We start from the raw sequence: 17,305 nt of genomic DNA, 5'->3' as shown, positions 1-17,305 counted from the left end.
CCAGTAGCCACCGCAAAGTATCACGTGGAAAAGGAATGCTTAATGTGAGAAAAAACTGAGCTTTTGTCATGACCAACTGTGATGGAAATGTGCACAGCATCTTCACGTAGTTACACTGTTTAAAACGAGTGTCAATTATTGATTGATTTATTGAATGTATGCTTATTTTATTGGTTTTAAACTAAATGTGTTATATTTTTGCTGCCCTCTTGCTGGTTTTAATTACTATCCTGTTATTCTTTTAATTTTTAGGCTGTATCATTTTTATATCAAGTCCCTTTTTTTAATGGTTTCATGCACTTGATGATTTCTGTTTCTGTAAAAGACTTGGTTGTTTTATCAACAATAATGCATATGTTGTTTTAAATAAATATTAAAATAAACTAAATATTTATTACATACACAACATAGTTGTTAAACCTTATCCAAACTAAATGGTTCAGTTTAAGAAATTTTACGAGGAAATAATGAGCCTGAACAAGTAACAGTTTAATATCTTCCCTTATAATTACCCTTTATTATCCTCTACAGTGAGGCATTTAGTAAAAATTCCATCTGATTTACTACTATTTATATACACACATACTGTATATCGATACACAGGAGGATGTATGGTGTCACATCGCCTTCAGGTATTGGTTTCTATGACAAGAAACATTCACAAAGTGATCCAGTTATTATTTGAAAGACAGTGTTTAACAAACTTATTAGACCAAAAACTTGTTTAAAAAATCATATTTTTATTTATTAGGCAGGATTAAAACCTGAAATCAGGTTTTCAGAAACCCCTAAAACTGCTTTTTCTGTTCAGAAATGAAAATAAATAAATATAATTTGGCATCTTAATCTAAAACTAAAAACATTTTGTCAAATAGTCAATTTGAAAATTCATGGATAACAACAATAGTTACATTTTAGCACTCAAAACATTATTTGATTAAAGAGCTGGCACATACTTGTGGATTAACCATTACAGAAACATTCCAACAAGTCATTTTAGTAATTTCTAATACTAATAGATGCTATGATTTTTAATATTAGCAGTTAGATATGCTTGCCTGCGAAGTCATTTCAGCCTGTCATTGCCATTATGTAATTGAGCTGACAAAACATCCTACCATGCTTTGGTACAATAGCACAGTGAATATGATCGTTTAATAAAATTGTACTTAATTTGTCCCCTGCTATCGTCCAAAATCAGACCTCATGTGTCACCTCTGACTGCTGCAGTAGGCCCTTCTAGGGTGACACAGGCTCCAGTGTAACACCCAGAACCCTTTCATGTCCTAACTGTCGGGCTGGTGAGAAAAGTGTGGGATGTGTTTCCTGTTTTGGCACCTTTGGATGGCTTCAGTATCAGACTGAAGCCTAGTCCCAAGCACCTCGAGGCAACTGTTGTGGTGATTTGGTGCCATATAAATAAAACTGACTTGAATTGAATTACTTAGGGTGCCACATTAATAACAAGCTTTTTTCTCTGTGTTGGTGAAATGAAATGAAAACTCTTTGCTGTTTTCTAACCAAACACCAAACAATAAAGACGCTGACGTCACCAACTGCTGCATTTCCTCACTCCTAAATCTCACATCCTCAGAGCATCCGTTTAAATCCTTCTGTCCTCTCCTTGAATCATGTGGGCGAGTTTCCTTCACCTCTCCATCACCTGTTCTCTCTTTCAGCATAAATGCTGCTGACCTTTGACCTTTCTGCTCCATTGCTTTGCCACACGGACCGGGCTTCCTTTGGCAGCTGTGTCAACCTCGATGCTGGCAACTGCTGTGCCCAGGGAAGGACAGAGAGCGCCATTAATATCAGACCACGTAATGAGTCAGCAGCACAGTACCGTCTTACCATTGTCAGGATTAAGCAGCTCACTATTGCTTTTTCAACTAGGCCAGCTCCTAATCTTTTTAGTGTGCCTTTAGAATACATTAAAAAATGTGTGTGAATTTTTTAGACACTTTAAGCTATTATCTGTTGCCATGATGCCAATTTTACAATCTCAAATCCCAGTTTTAGTCTTACTTCTAAGTTATTTGTTGTTAAGTTATTAAGTTATTTATTAACCCCCCACCCCCACCTTCCACCACCACCACTACCTCCTACAGGAGCTTTCCTGCTAAAAGAGGTGGGGGTCACTCCGTGTGCGTGTGCATGCGCAAGATCTGGTCTGGTGTCAGCTGCCACTTTATTTATACCAATAGAATTCCATATTATCCGCTGTTGAAGAAACTGCTCTGGAGTTCATCATTCAAAGCTCCTGTCTGCTGTCCTGAGGGAAATTATTTCCTCCTGCCAAGTGAAGTGTGTTGTGACCTCCCCAGAAGCAGTGGGACATTGGCAGCAGGGCAGATGGGTATGACAGAGGGGAACAAAGTGATTAGCAAACGGGGGCCCCGGTATGTGAACAGTAGTTAAAAATAACCTCCCTAGCCCAATTTGAAGATAACATGCAGCTTGGGCACTTAAGCCCCTTCACTGACTTTCCCCCATGTTGATTTAATTGATCTCAAAATTGGTGAGCAAGTCAAAATCCTGTCATCCAGTGTCCATGTTTACAGTGAGTTCTGGAAGTATAAAGAATCACCAGACTGGATGACTGGAAGTCAAATAAAAAAAACAAAAAACAGAAAAGGTGTAGACAGATGAAAAAAAAATCAGAGGGTAAGGTGAGCTCTTCTGAATGATGCATGACACATGATGAAGGAGAAACAGATGATTAGATGAGAGCGTTCGCTGGCAAAGCCCCGGCCTGTGCGCCAGTATGTGACAGTGATCAGCTGTTCCCGCAAAAGAGGAACACAAGGATTATGATTTGTGTCTTTACCATCGTGTCCGGTGCGAGCGACCAAGAATTCACTCAGCAACAAAAGTCATCTGATATTCCAAGCGCTCAGATGTAACAAGCAAGGCCGTGGCACATCGCTGGCATTAGTGGAAATGTTGCATTTGTGATACACCCTGGCTCGGCGCCATGGGAAATATTGAACAACTGTCGAATTTAGACAACATCCTGTGGGGTGAAAAAAAAAACGGGAGCCACAAAGATGCAGCCAGGTTGCTATTTGTGGACGGCAAGTGCCTCGAAAATAGCGAGAGCGTTAGGTTTCAATATAAGCCCCTCTCTCTGAGCTTGAGCTTTCTGTGAATGAGGCCCGGGTTCCTATCACACCCAACCCCGGCGCTGATTTTAGAACACAGGTGTTGACCTTAGTGGAGCAGCTTGTGCTTGCTGCAGAGGAAAATGAACCCCCTGAGCCTGGGTCTGTTTGCCTCTACACTGCTGGTGATCAGTGCGTGTAGATGCTTCAGCGCTGTCACACCTTCAGACCTGTCATTCTATACGGCAGCACGTATCCTGAGAAAAGACATATTCTTCCAGGCTTTGGATTTTTGCCTCCTAAAGTGGCTCATTTCACATCGAGTGCTTGCGTTCTAAGAGTCATGGTGGCAGAATGGTCATCTTGTGGCCACTGAAGAATTTATTGCTTTCTTTTTATGATGCCACAGGAGCACCTATATATCCTACTGGCCATGCTTCGTGGACAGAGGTTTACTTTACAGTTTGTCAAAGCATTTGCCACATTTGGTGCACTGTGAAGCATACAGGCTTCTTATCATGTGATGTCTCCCAAAGGGACCTGTTTCAGTTGCCCGAATCACCGCATAAAGGGGCCTGAAATGTTATTTTGTGAACTTGATAAGCACATACGTCACTTTTTCCTCCCCGGTAAACGATGCAATGAAGCTAAAGTGAATCAAAGAAGCCAAAGAGGGCTGAAACTCAACCTTGGCTTCGGCTGTGACTCACGGCCTGCCGTAACTGCTGCTCTGACTGTACCCCCAGACCCAGTAAAACACGCCCCTCTTGCAGTTGCTTCCTTGTTTCTCCCTGTATCCCCTTTTCTTTTCTTTTTTCTTTCCCTTTCTTTTTTTTATCCAAAAAGGAGCCATTGACATTCGGTGTAAAATAGAGGCAGGGTGGGGTGGGGGGGGCCTGAACAGAGGAACGGCAGGGGTGTAGGATGTCTCGAGCCCAGTGTGAACAGCTGAGAGGTGTGATTTCACAGGCTGGCTCCCCTCTGTCAAAGCGCTGATTGGGCCGGACAGGAGGCGCAGGAGAGGCCCGGGCTTCTAAAGGACACCAACAGGTGGGAGGCCGCATTGGAGGGGGCCGCTCCTGGAGCCATAGAAAAGGCCGATCTGCAAGGCCTGCTGTGGGCACAATCCACTGACCAGATACAGAGGAGGATGGGTGATCACAGGAGAGCTGAGGGTGAAGCCGGGGAGTGGTTCTCAGAAAGCGGAGGGTTAGTTTCATGAGCTTGGCTTTAAAGGGTGGATAAAAGGCAGAGGACAACTTCAGGGATGAGGAGTAAGGTTGGTCTGAGTTTTGTCTGTTTTTGAATCACTCCTGTGATTTCTCCTTCTAAAACTTTAGTTCACAGCGCAGGAAGAGACAAAGTCATATGTCAGGCAACAGAATCTTCGGGTTACTGTGCTTGTGTGGTTTCAGCTTAACTTCAGCACAATATGAGTAAAAATCTGGTATCAAACCAGCTTTCTCTCACTTTTACTGAAGACACAGCACAACATGGCAGCCAGTTGTGTCAGGTGAGGGGAAGCTGAGATGTGATGCAGGAAAGAATCAGGAAATCTGGTGCCTCTCAGAGGAGTCGTCCTAGTCTAATTACAGTAGACGAGACAGACTTTCTGGTGGCCATTTGGTTCAGAAGTGTTTAGATTTATCAAGGAAGTCACCACTTGTGAAGGAGAGGTGGACTGAGGCCTTCATCTTAACCCCATTTACTCACCGTGAGAAAACCACAAGAGGAGGCGCAAGGAGACCAGACGAAGGTGAGTAAAACGCATTTTTTTAAAAATCAGCTCAAGCTATTTTAATAAGGAGTTGCAATTAAAATGAATTGAATTTTTTCCGCTTTTAAGGATCACTTGACACAACTGTCGGCATCACGTTGACTTGGCATGGCACGATGTTTGGGAAATAAAAAAAGGACGATGACCTTTGTTTGATGGGAGCCGGTATTTGCCTCACCCGCCTGAGTTATTTAAACTCATTTCAGCAGCATCACACTGGCATTATCCATCAAGTATCTGCCAGTATGATCAGTCCCGTCATCTGTCAGTGTCAGAAAATTCACTTTTTATTTGTCTAATAAAACAATGGTCAGGTTTAACCCATACAAATTGCTTCTAGCTTCATGGAGATGATAGAAGCCACCATTCTGTGCCTCTCATGCTCCATTATTCCTTTATTCACTCACTCACTCTGTCACAGTTAACCGCTGTTAAGCCGGTTCTTCCCGCTACTCTTCACGCGTGGCTATGAAAGGGTGCTTTGTGTCTCGAGGAGCAGCGAATCCAGTTGTTGTCCCTTGTGAGCACATGCTTCCTTATATCCCCATATTAATACGCCACTTATGGAATGTAAGGAAGTGTGTGGTTTCAAGGGGACCTGAGCATCGACGTCGACATTTCTCATATTGTCCTTTCATTTGTCTTCATTCAGAAAATTGTGTGAGGGTGTCTGTCTACTTTATATGTGTGTGTGTGTGTGTGTGTGTGTGTGTGTGTGTGTGTGTGTGTGTGTGTGTGTGTGTTGTGTAAAGAGCTATACAAATACAGGCCATTTACCATTTGGGGGGTGTCAGAGTTCATGACCATGTGTGTGTGTGTGTGTGTGTGTGTGTGTGTGTGTGTGTGTGTGTGTGTGTGTGTGTGTGTGGCAGGACAACAGGTGAAAGGCCTGTTCCCTCTCCTTCAGCTCAGGCACGTGTGCAGTTAGCATTACTCCCAGGGCCGCTGATCGGGTCTCAGGGACTTCTTGAAAAATTCCTGCCCTGCCCCAACTGCTGACAGTCAAGGAGGATTGACAGAGCACAGCTGTCACCCATTATAGCAACCGCAGAGCTCTCAAAAAGGGAAGAGGGGAGGGAAGGGCAGAGATGCAGGAGCTGTCACTGAGGGTGAAAGTTCACTGCCGTGGGCTGGATTTGGAAGGAAACGGAGAGATGTCACCGGCTGTCAGAGTTCTCAAGCCTCTAAATAGGAACTATTTGCTTGGTAACACGGAGGCACTTGTTCCTGTGCTGTAACTTCTCCTTTTCTCTCTCTGTGTGTTCCATCAGGTAAGACTGAAGAGGATTCAGCAGCCCTTACTGCCTGCAGATGATGTCCATCTCCTACCGTCTTTCTCATGTCCCTCTTTTTCCGTGACCTTTACCCCTGTAACCTTTCCTCCTGACTGCCCCTCCCCTCCTGCTCTGCCTCTTGCTCTGCCACTCGCAGCTGAAGCAACACGCCTTGCTGTGGCTGGTCAAACGGAACCAAGTCAGGTGTTTCTGTGAGGTTTGGTCCCCTTCAACCAGCTACTGCGCCGTGAATTCAGTCAGCACACACCGGCTGGGAGTCAAACACGCAGTGACGTTGTGGTGTAGCGCTGCTTAATCTGGAGGTGGTGAATAGAATAGATTTTACAGCACAGATGCAACGTGAATCTTCTTTAGGAGCACTATGTTGATTGTCCATGGTAATATGTGACTAGAAACCAAATAAAAGATCACTGATGATGTACAGTGTTGAATTCCTGTTCTTCTGATTCACGTTCAGTCCATTGTGTACTCGAGGAAAAACACAACGATACATTAAGTCTAGCAGTTGAGTCCACCTTATTCTGCAGAATAGACTCTGACCCAGTATGAGATGATATAAATATGAGGCCTAAAATGGCAGCAAAGTATAACTTAGTAAATTATTTAAACAGAAAAAGAACGCAGGTGTAGCAGTGCAGGGATAGACACTGTAGAATAGATGGGAAAAGCTAATATTACAGTCCGGGCCAGAGAATTCAGTACCATGGATAGCACGCATGATGTATATATACAGTAATATGCTGTTTCTAGCTAGGTTGCCTTCTGTGTGGGTGTGGAGTGTACACATGCCTGCAGACTATTTACAAACAGGCTGTGCAGAGGCAAGCCAACAATCTAATAACCCTGCGCTATATGAGCTACACACCAAGTACCACTCGGAGGTTTAGAATATCACTGTGCTGCCTGACTAGAGCTAGAATAAATCTCTTTTATCCCAACTTCAAGCTCAGTTTTAAATGATGAGGTAGGGATGTATCAATAAAAAATGACAGATCTTTTTACTTTTAGTGTTTGCATGAATTTTACAGTTATTTTGCACTCTACTGTATAGGTCTATAAATAGCACATATGCTTATGTCTGTGTATTTTTGTTCTTGTTTCACTCATATTTCATGTGTGTTTAAACATTTTTTATAAATACAGCCTGGGTGGAAACCTGATCCAAATTTCCTACAATGTGGGACAATAAAATCTGTCTTCAGTCTATTTTGTGATGGAGGATAATATACACACAAAAATGACACTCCAGCTGTCTCCATGAAAATAAACTTCCTCTAAGCATGCAGATGTAATGGGGATGCAAATAAGCATACAAAGAACAGCGCTGCACATCCCTTACCAACTTTTTCACTTCAAACCTTTTGTCAAAACCAGCTAAATCTGCTGCTGTTATTGAAATCACTGACCAAAAGCCAGGATGCTGAAGTTGTAATTCACTGGATCATAATATAGACAGTAAACTGATATTTAACGTCAGCATTTTAATCAGGAATAGACAGGCAATCTGTCCAGGGTTTACATATCTCCTACCCAATGGATGGATGGATATTTGGAAAATAGTATTAATTTTTAATGGGCATAAAACAAAGATTAAAATATCAATACTATAGTCTAAATATCAGGAGAGCAAATCAATATGCTTAATATTAATGTGCACACACTCATCAACATACAACGTCATCCACCAGGGGGCGATATACGTTTCTATGGTAGTAGTTTCTACAGCAGAAGAGGAGGTGAAGCAGCATCGTAAACATGGCTGACAGTGGAGTGATAGGTGGGTTTCAGAGTGTGTAAATAGCTGTAGTTCATTTGGTTTTTCCTTTTGGTTCTTATTCTTTAGTTGCAGGAGTTACGAAGAAGTATCTCATACTCACAGCGCTTATTATGTAGACTTTGTTATTAGCTGGTAGCAAAGTTAATTTCCCAGATGCTAGACCTGCTAACGTTAGCGTCGAGAGCATGTAAACGGTACTCATGCCGTAGACAGAGAATGTATTGCATCATCTTTTCGAGTAGTTTTAAAATGTACAATACTCATGTTTCTAGTTGTCACTGTGCTGTGACGATGATGCACTACACTTGTTTTGTTACTGATTTCGTTGACACGGTGCAAACTAAAAGCAGCTAACAGACTCGACCTTAATATCACCGCCTCTTGTGGAAAAAGTAACAGAACTACGTTATAATGCTAAATAACCTAATATTATCATCCTCTGTTGCTCGTCTTACAGACGGACCCGGGAGGAAAGATGAAATCGAACGCGCAAAGGTTAGTCTAGGTGTTTTCTTGAAATTTATTACAGCCTTTTGTGTGGATAAATGCTTTCCTTAATAGTTAGGTTTTTCTTGACGCCTCTTCCTGTCACGTGACAGAGTGAAGGCAAAGACCTAACCAAGGAGGAAAAGCAACGGCTGAGGAAAGAGAAGAAACAGCAGAAAAAAATCAAAGAGAAAAAAGATGACAAGGCATCACAGGAAAATGAGAAGGAGAAGAAGCCGGTCACTTCAGCAGCTCCAGCATCCCAGCCCCCGACACAACCCACAGTGCAGAAAGGTGCCTCCCATTTAGGCAGCAGCAAGTGTTGTTGTATCTGGGTGCACAGTGTGATTCATTCTTTATCCTAACATCTGTGTCTGTTATGGTCTTTGTCAGCTCCTTCAGCAGTGCCTGCTACTGCACCTGTTTCTGTGCCTGCCTCGGAGGCTTCTGTGCCGGCGGACAAGCCAACAAAGACTAAAGCGGAGCTGAAAGCTGAGAGGAGAGCTCGGCAAGAGGCTGAGAGGGCCAGCAAACAGACCAAGAAGGGAGAGACAGGACAGCAGGCAGCCACGAGCAAACCAAAAGCTCCGCCCAGTGATCTGCAGCCAGGTACTGCTGTTGCACCTAACATTTGCGCGTTCAGTTTTATCTTTTGGATAATCTAACTCAAAATAATCAAGTCAGAACAACAGACAGCTACCTGTAGAACTTTGAGAAGCTGTTTTTGCCAACACAGAAGCTGGCTGTGATAAATACAGACTAACAGTGATCAGTGATTGTTGTAGGGTCAAACGTTGGCCTCATGATTGGCTGCAGGGAAATATGCTGAAACAAGACTGACTGGTGGTAACTTCACCAACAAGGTTTTGGTGCCAGTGAAGTGTTAAATGTAAAGGTCAAGGTCATGTGATATCGGTGGCAATGGTAATAAGTGTATCAGCAGTAGAGCGACTGATTTTGGAAGGTGAACCTGTACAGAAATATGGGAAAATATGAAGACATTAAACATGTAATACAGACTGAAAGCAATACAGCTGCTGCAGACAGACAATCAATATGAGTGTGTAAGAGGGGAAAATGACTGTAACGTAATAATATATCAAAAGTGTAAGCTTTAAGTGCTTTGGTCAGTAAGGCTAGACAAGACTTGATAAAGTTTAGCCTATTTACATGTGAACGGAGATATTTTTTAAAACTGCACGTGTGGACGGGATTTTTTTTTAAAAACGGAAAATCTCAGATTCCAAAAATACCCTTGTACGTGTGAATGTAGCCTTAGTCTTTGTTCAAATTTGACAGTGCAAATACCTGGATAACATAAAATCCTGCTTCGCAGTACAGCTATTTAGCATCTCCCAAACGACCAGCAGAATTTTTTGGCTCGTCAGCAAACTGGAGAATATTAACACTCTTTGCATTTTCAGTGGTGAAGAGGCTCCCTGAACACATTCAAGTGGACAACCCAGACGTTTTAAAGAAACTTGCCAAGAAGTTGGAAAGGCAACAGGTCAGTATTGCTGTGAGGAACTTCTGAAGACCCTTAAAAATGATTCAAGACACACTGAATACACACGATACATAGTGATTCTAAGTAACCTTTTAATTTGTTGTAAGGATGGATAGATTCATCGGGAAATGTTTGACTTATTTTATGAAAATGGCTTGATCTTGGATGCTTCAAGTAACTATTTTTGTTTGAATCTAACATACTGTATTGTAAACAAATTCAGTTGATGGAAAAAAACACTGCTGGTATGTTTACAACATGTTATATTGGACAGAAGTGTGACATTTCCTGCAGGTGCATGGTTCGTTTTTGGAAATCTAAGCTTTTACTAGTTAAATCTGAGACATTCTCTAATTAAACAAAAGTCAGTCAGTTGTATACATAAATAGAATTCCTGTTATTTGTACAGTAACTCCAAAATAAAGTAACTTTATTTGGTTGAGTCATTGCAGCCAGTAACCAGCAGTTGTGATTGCATGTGACTGTATCCAACATTTCTTTCAGACACCAGAGCACTATGCTGCTAAAAAGGTATAAGCCATCGGCGTCTGGCTTTACAGAATGTGTGCCTTTAACCTTTTTGGTTCTGTTTCAGTTGCTAACCTGTTATCTTAATCCGGTTTAACCCATTATTGTTGGTTGTTACAAACTTAATGGTAGAGATGTAAAAACATCTCTTCCATGTAGACAGCTGTTAAGTTGGCAAGTAGGTTTTACAGTATGTGTGTTGTTTGCTGTGGTCACCGAAACACCAGGCTGTCCGTTGCTTGCTGCTGTTCTGTTAGTCATAATTTATTATAACAGTAATTTTTAATTTTGTCAGTTTTCTTTCTATTAGGTCTACACAGAATTCAAAGTTTAATGTAACTCTTAATGAGCACAGTCTACAGACTCCCTGTTTTCACCTCATTAACTCAGCTGTAATCTCTGACCTGGTGTACATTTTGTGCATTTCAGATCCCGCTGCGCTCAGATTATGGCTACAAAGTCAGCCTGTTTTCTCATCTCCACCAGTACAGTCGCAAAGCTCCTCTAACACAGCAACTCAGGTAAACTGACTTTAAATTGTATGTTACAGTGTGTTGTTTATGTCATGTTATAAGATGTAACCTCTTAAGATTTCCTTAAATCTCTTTTGTGGTTTGCAGCATTCCTTCCACAGTGATTCATCCCGCTATTGTCAGGCTGGGTTTGCAGTATTCACACGGCATTGTTGCAGGATCCAATGCTCGCTCTGTCGCCCTGCTGCATGCTTTCAAACAGGTACAGTCCCAACATAGACCATTCATTCTTCAAACCCCACTGTTCCCTCTCTCATGGGCAAGGCTAAGGCTGACACAGTGACCGTTTGACTGCAGTCAGTTACAAAGAAGTCGGCCAGTATTGGAGAGGGTCCATGTTTTTACTTATCAGGAGACATTGTAAAAGTGAATCTGGTCATTAAAATCAGGTAGATACAATCTCAAATTCACACCAAGTTGAGAGCGTGTAATGCTCAGAGAAGCTGCAAAAAAAAAAAATTCAAGGACTAGATCTCAGACTCTACACGCCTCAGTGAGTTCATGACAGTACAGTTAGAAAAACACTGAACAAGTATGGTTTGTTTGGAAGTGTTGTCATAGGGAAAGCTTATTCTTTCTAAAAAGAATATGGTGGTATAGCTTAGCTTTTCAAAGTTGCATCTGGGCTTGTTTTACAGCCACAGGACCTGGGCACTTTGTAGTCACTGAGTTTACTACGAGCTCCTATGTATATAAAAGTATTGTAAAGTCAATGTGAGGCCATCTGTCTGACACCTAAAAGTCTGGCCTTAATTGGGTCATGCAACAGGACAACGATCGCAAGCACAGCAGCAAATCTACAACAGAATGACTGGAAAAGAAAAGAATGTTGTAATGGCCCAGTCAAAGTCCAGTGTTTCATTTTTCCCTTCAGGTAATAAGGGATTACACTACACCTCAAAATGAAGAGCTATCAAGAGACTTGGTCAACAAGCTAAAACCTTATATCAGGTAAAGGAAGAAAAATACTGATTTTAGTCATTCATCATTATTTCCTACACTACTGACACGTTTTTGGTTTAACACATGAAATCATTCCTTTTGCTTTGTTTTTATTTCAGTTTTCTGAATCAGTGTCGCCCTCTGTCAGCCAGCATGGGTAATGCAATCAAATACATCAAGAAGGAGATCTCTAATATTCCTAGTAACTGTAAAGAAGACGAGGTTAGTGACACTCGTGTATTTGCAATCACATAATCTGTTTAAGTAGTGAGACTTTTATCACACTGTGTGGTTCATTTTAAGTTTCCAATACTTGAGAACTCATGCACTTCCTTTTGTTTTTAGGCAAAGAACAAACTGCTCAACTGTATCGAGTCCTACATTAATGAGAAGATTATTCTCGCTGGTGTAGCTATTGCCAAGTGCGCCATAGAAAAACAAAAGATCAGTGATGGAGATGTGATCCTAGTTTATGGATGGTAAGTCTCTAAAAGCTGCGTGCATGTACTTGGTTTCAGCTGTTAAATCTGTTCTTTATTAGCGAGCATTGCTTAATTGTTTATTCTTAACACTTTCTCTTCCCTGTTTTGGTTAGATGCAACCTTCCTTCCGCATTTTTGTCCTGACATTAAATGTTCCTCTCTCCTCCCTGACAGCTCGTCACTGGTCAACCACATCCTTTGCAAGGCCTTTGAGAAGAGCAGAAAATTCCGTGTTATTGTTGTGGACAGCAGGCCTCGGCTAGAGGGCAAGGAGGCCCTGAGGCGCCTGGTTCAGAAAGGCATCAGCTGCACCTATGTTCTTATCTCTGCTGTCTCTTACATCCTTCCAGAGGTAATCATGGAGCTACACTAGAGTAAACCCCAAAATATTTGGTTCTAAGCACAATGAGTTTCTTTATTCTCTTCTAGGTGTCAAAGGTTTTCCTTGGTGCTCATGCTCTGCTGGCTAATGGTTACGTCATGTCTCGAGTGGGGACATCACAGATAGCTCTGGTGGCCAAAGCTTTTAATGTGCCTGTGCTGGTGTGTTGTGAGACCTACAAGTTCTGCGACAGGGTGCAGACAGACTCCTTTGTATCTAATGAACTCGGTATGGAAAGTGTTCAGTTGCTACATAAATGTCTGCGAGCCTTTCAGCTCAATTTGTCCTTTTGCTCAACTTTATTTCCATACACCAGTTTATCCTCATCTTTGCTTTCCAGATGACCCCGACGACCTCATTGTAACCCGTAAAGGAACGACTCCGCTGGAGGGATGGGAGAACGAGTCCTCTCTCGGCCTTCTTAACCTGGTCTACGACGTGACGCCGCCTGATTTCGTAGATCTAGTCATCACAGAGCTCGGGATGATCCCGTGTACCTCTGTCCCCGTGGTGCTGCGAGTCAAAAACGTGGACCAGTGAACAACTCAGTTTGTGTGCACCAGAGCTTGTACACACACAACAAATTGTGCTTTTAGCATGCAATAAATATATATCTGAAGTGACATATGCTTTTTAAATTGAGTCCATGTGTGTTTTTATGGTAGTATTGGATGAATGGAAATATTTCCTGGCCTAATGTGACAAGGCTGTTCTGTTTATTAAAAAAAAAGTAGTGCTAGATGTTATAAGACCCACTGTTTATTAGAAACAGAACAATTAATTGTCAATACAATCCCACTGAGCGTCACAACACTAGTTATTAACCATGGCATGCAATTTGAAACAAGACAGAAATTTTTCCTAATTACAGTTGAAGCATCAGATAAATGTTATGGCTCCCATAAAGTTAGGTTTAATGACAAAAGAAAAGTAAGACATTAACCAGGTACTACAGTTTTTGGTAAAGCAGCTAGGAGTTTATGTTCTCACTGCTCATATATCGTCACCAAGTTCAGTTAAAACCAGGAGAAATATTCTGCATGCTGTAGATGCACTCTCTCCTTACAAGAATTATTTATTACCGTAGTTGCAATATTTAGTCAGTGCATTAACATTCAGACAACTTATTTAGCCAGAAGCAATGTATTGAACATAGAGCAACTAGAGCTGCCCTTCAACACTGAATTTTCCCAATGGGAGAACACAACATTTTAACAGCTAGAAAATCAGTTAATGTACAATTAAATCCTGTATATGCATAATGTAAACATGATACTCGAAGCATAGAAACAGATATCCTGTTTTAAAATCTTCAGTAGAACCCTGAATCTCACTGGAGAAGAGTATCAAAGGAGGTTACCCTTGAATCTCAAGACATTTAGCACATGTGGCCTATAAACAAAATGTGGCTGTAACAGACAAGTATCTTCCACATTTTGTGTTTTGTCTGAAATTGAAATTAAAGATGTAAATAAAAACATCACACTTCAAAAAGAGGTTTGTTGCAAAAGAAAGGATTTTGTGTCGCTCAACTACATAGAAAAAAAAATAAGGAATTTAACCTATTGGACTATTAAAATAATTTTTAAAGATGTCAAATAAGCTTGCACCCTTAAAACAAACTTAGTCTTTGCTGTCAGTAAAGTGTAAATTCAGCACGTCTGCCCAGACAGGTTTTAGGACTGAAGACAGTATTTGTGTAAGTGCACATAGTTTCTGAAGGATTTTGTAAAACACAGTGTTTTCCCTTCTATCACATGGTGTCAGTCAAATACATTTACAAATATAATTGATGTGCTAATAGTGGTCATTTTTGACAAAAATATTTGAAATGCGGAGCAAATCTTTTCTTTAAAATTGCACTGAAACATCTTTGAGGTCAAACGTGTAAATTTCCTTGAAACAAAAAATACAACAGACCTCAAAAAGGTGTAAAATGAATAAAAACACATTTAAAAGAAGCCCTGTAAAAGTCCCCTCAGACTTTGTCAGCATTTTCCCCTATCAGTATCTTCCCTTTAAGAACAGTCAGTTTGAGATTAAAACCAGCTGACTAAGGTTCAGCTTTAGAGTGATTTGGCTTTACGTCTCTGGGTGGCCCACAGAAGAACCGAGATCACAACCGTAGAAGCTGCAAGAGGTCCAAAGACTTGCAGAGCTGGGAACTCCCCCTATGGACAGTTTTAACAAATGCACAACTTTAAATAATCGAAAAGCTTAGCATCAAAAGGTGATTTGCATAAAGCTGCTTGCAGAACCAACCTCTCGAAGACACTTGTATCCACGGAAGTTTTCAGCGCAGCTGCACTCAAAGAAGCCTGGGCCGAAGGGGGCACAGAGGGAGTTCTCTGGACAGTTCATTGCTGTGGATTACCAACAAGTATGAATAGATGTCACGTGTAACATATTTAACTGTAGTTTTAGATGGCATGTGTCACAGCAAAAGTTAGGAACTTACACAGTTGTCCAGTCTCGTTGCATATATTCCTTTGGCCTTCACAATGGCGATTTCCCTCTTTGATTTTAACCTTTTCCCAAGATGTGTTGCTTCCCGGACAATCTATATTTTGTGGTAAAATCCTACAGAGAAATTAAGTTAGAAAAAAATAATCTCAATCTAACACTGAGGAGAATCTGTCATAATTTGGGTAAAATACTTACATGTAGTTTAACTTATTAAATCCTTGAAAAGCTGTATCACTGATGTTGACAAGGGGATTGAACGAGAGGTCTCTGTAATATAAACATTTATAGGATGCATTTAAAAGAGCGACCACATAGATAAAAACACTAGCACTTTCTAGTACAACTATCAGTCATCCAGTCACACTGCACTTGTATCTATGCCTAAAACACTTTGTTTAACTTTGATACATCTTGCCCAAGGATACTTCAATATGTGAACCATTTGGTAGAGAAACTGCTCAACCACAGCCGCCCTGTGTCCTCCTTATTTGCTTCAGTTATATTTATTTTTTGTGAAGTTAAATCATTTTAGTGCTTGCCAGAAGGGGAGATAAAAGTTGTTATGCATGGCCAGAAATAGAAACTTTCCTAAACTCCTGCTGCTCAAGAATGCTTTTATGAACATGAAGATCATTCTGAGGAATCGCCTGCACATGTGTCATTTGTCTTTCTCGGTACACCAATACAGGCTTTTACTACAATTTTTCATATGAAATGTAAACTGTGGAGTAGCGATAAGAGCAGTTATTTCCTTTTGAATTAAAAATAACCTTACAATCAAAGAAAAAGCATGTGTAAGCAGGAGCTTCTGTTGTTTTGCGTGCAGACGAGAGGATTATTTGTGCAAAAAAAGATGTGAAACTGTATTTACTGTTCTTACATCATGAAAGCTGTTGATGCTCCCTGAAGATCCTGCACACAAGTTAGTGAACAGTTGGACAGATCCAACCTGACAAACAAAAAACACAAATAAAGTTCAGATAATGAAGAACTTCCTCTTTCAGCTGCACTCTTTAGGGGTCACTACCAAATTTGATCATCTGCCTCCATCTCACCCTATCCCTAGCATCCTTCTCTACCAACTGTGCATGTGCTTCTTCATTATATCCATGAATCATTTCTGTGGTCTTCCTCTTTTTATTCTGCCTGCCAGATCCACATTCAACACCCTTTGTCCAATATATCCCACTATCCAAACCATCTCAGCTTTGCCTCTCTAACTGTGTCTCCAAAAAACCCAAATTGAGCTGTACTTCCTAATGAAAATGCTAGCACTGCCAATTCTGCCACCTCCAGCTCAGCCTCCTGTCTGTTAGTGAGATTATGAAGACGAAACCTTTCCCACAAGTTAATACACAGTCAGCATTGGAAGTCACTAGAAGGAAAAAGACATTTACATTTTCTTTTTTTTTTAACAGTTATTCACAAAATAGCTTAACAAATCTTAGCTTGGGTGTAAATTCTGTTTCCGACGGACCCTGAAAGCAGCAAATCCTACCCGATGATGTGTTCAGGGTCGTTTGTGGTGTCATTTCTCAAACAGCAACGCCCGTCTATCCGTCCAGCGGATAAGAAGCAAAAGTGACCGACCTCGGAGCTGTTTAGGATGGTCCCGCCACACAGGTTACATACCTGTGGTTACACGTCATAACAAAGAGAGGGGGGGGACACCTGTAAACAACAATCTTGCTGGCCATTTCCTTTCTGGCACATACAGCTACACCAGAACATGTTGTATTATTAGTAATATATATGCGCCACAGAGTTGTTGAAGTAAAGACTACAGTTATTGCATTTAGAAAGCCCAGCCTTACCTGCAGCTCGGTCAGCTGATAACTTGCTTGGAAAAATAAATTAAGGATCAAAACAAGCGCCACAAATCTCATACAGCTACATAAAGCTTTCATTTTTAGCAACTGGAGTCACATGATCAGACCGCAGCAGGGCACGTGACAGGAAGCGGGTCCAGCATTTTATGACGTTTGCAGGATTTTATGGGATTTTAACTAACATTACCTGCTTCTGTACG

At 41.2% G+C, this 17,305-nt stretch overlaps 2 protein-coding genes and 1 long non-coding RNA gene across 3 annotated transcripts; 2 read left to right on the top strand and 1 right to left on the bottom strand.

The window, feature by feature from the left end:
• Positions 1–3,978: 3,978 nt before the first annotated feature.
• LOC113006439 (uncharacterized) lies at positions 3,979–6,594 on the top strand. The gene is made up of 2 exons (XR_003269753.2): positions 3,979–4,857; positions 6,150–6,594. It is a non-coding gene; the product is annotated as an uncharacterized LOC113006439 (long non-coding RNA).
• A 1,262-nt stretch (positions 6,595–7,856) lies between these two features.
• On the top strand, positions 7,857–13,448 carry eif2b4 (eukaryotic translation initiation factor 2B, subunit 4 delta). The gene is made up of 13 exons (XM_026142418.2): positions 7,857–7,950; positions 8,408–8,445; positions 8,550–8,730; positions 8,830–9,045; positions 9,861–9,943; positions 10,901–10,992; positions 11,092–11,206; positions 11,879–11,955; positions 12,066–12,168; positions 12,292–12,425; positions 12,603–12,780; positions 12,858–13,038; positions 13,151–13,448. The coding sequence occupies exons 1-13, from the start codon at positions 7,929–7,931 to the stop codon at positions 13,348–13,350; spliced, it is 1,620 nt and encodes a 539-aa protein (XP_025998203.2). The 5' UTR covers positions 7,857–7,928; the 3' UTR covers positions 13,351–13,448.
• Positions 13,449–13,551: 103 nt separating this feature from the next.
• atraid (all-trans retinoic acid-induced differentiation factor) lies at positions 13,552–17,247 on the bottom strand. The gene is made up of 7 exons (XM_026142419.2): positions 17,091–17,247; positions 16,775–16,908; positions 16,157–16,225; positions 15,472–15,543; positions 15,269–15,390; positions 15,073–15,173; positions 13,552–14,981 (listed from the first exon to the last, which is right to left on the bottom strand). Exons 1-7 carry the CDS (start codon positions 17,181–17,183, stop codon positions 14,877–14,879), a joined length of 696 nt encoding a protein of 231 aa, XP_025998204.1. The 5' UTR covers positions 17,184–17,247; the 3' UTR covers positions 13,552–14,876.
• Positions 17,248–17,305: the final 58 nt, after the last annotated feature.

Source organism: Astatotilapia calliptera, chromosome 15, assembly GCF_964374335.1.
Source record: "Astatotilapia calliptera chromosome 15, fAstCal68.1, whole genome shotgun sequence".
Lineage (NCBI taxonomy): Eukaryota > Metazoa > Chordata > Actinopteri > Cichliformes > Cichlidae > Astatotilapia > Astatotilapia calliptera.
The sequence above is the reverse complement of the archived record's forward strand: the minus strand, read 5'-3'. Positions and strand labels throughout refer to the sequence as shown.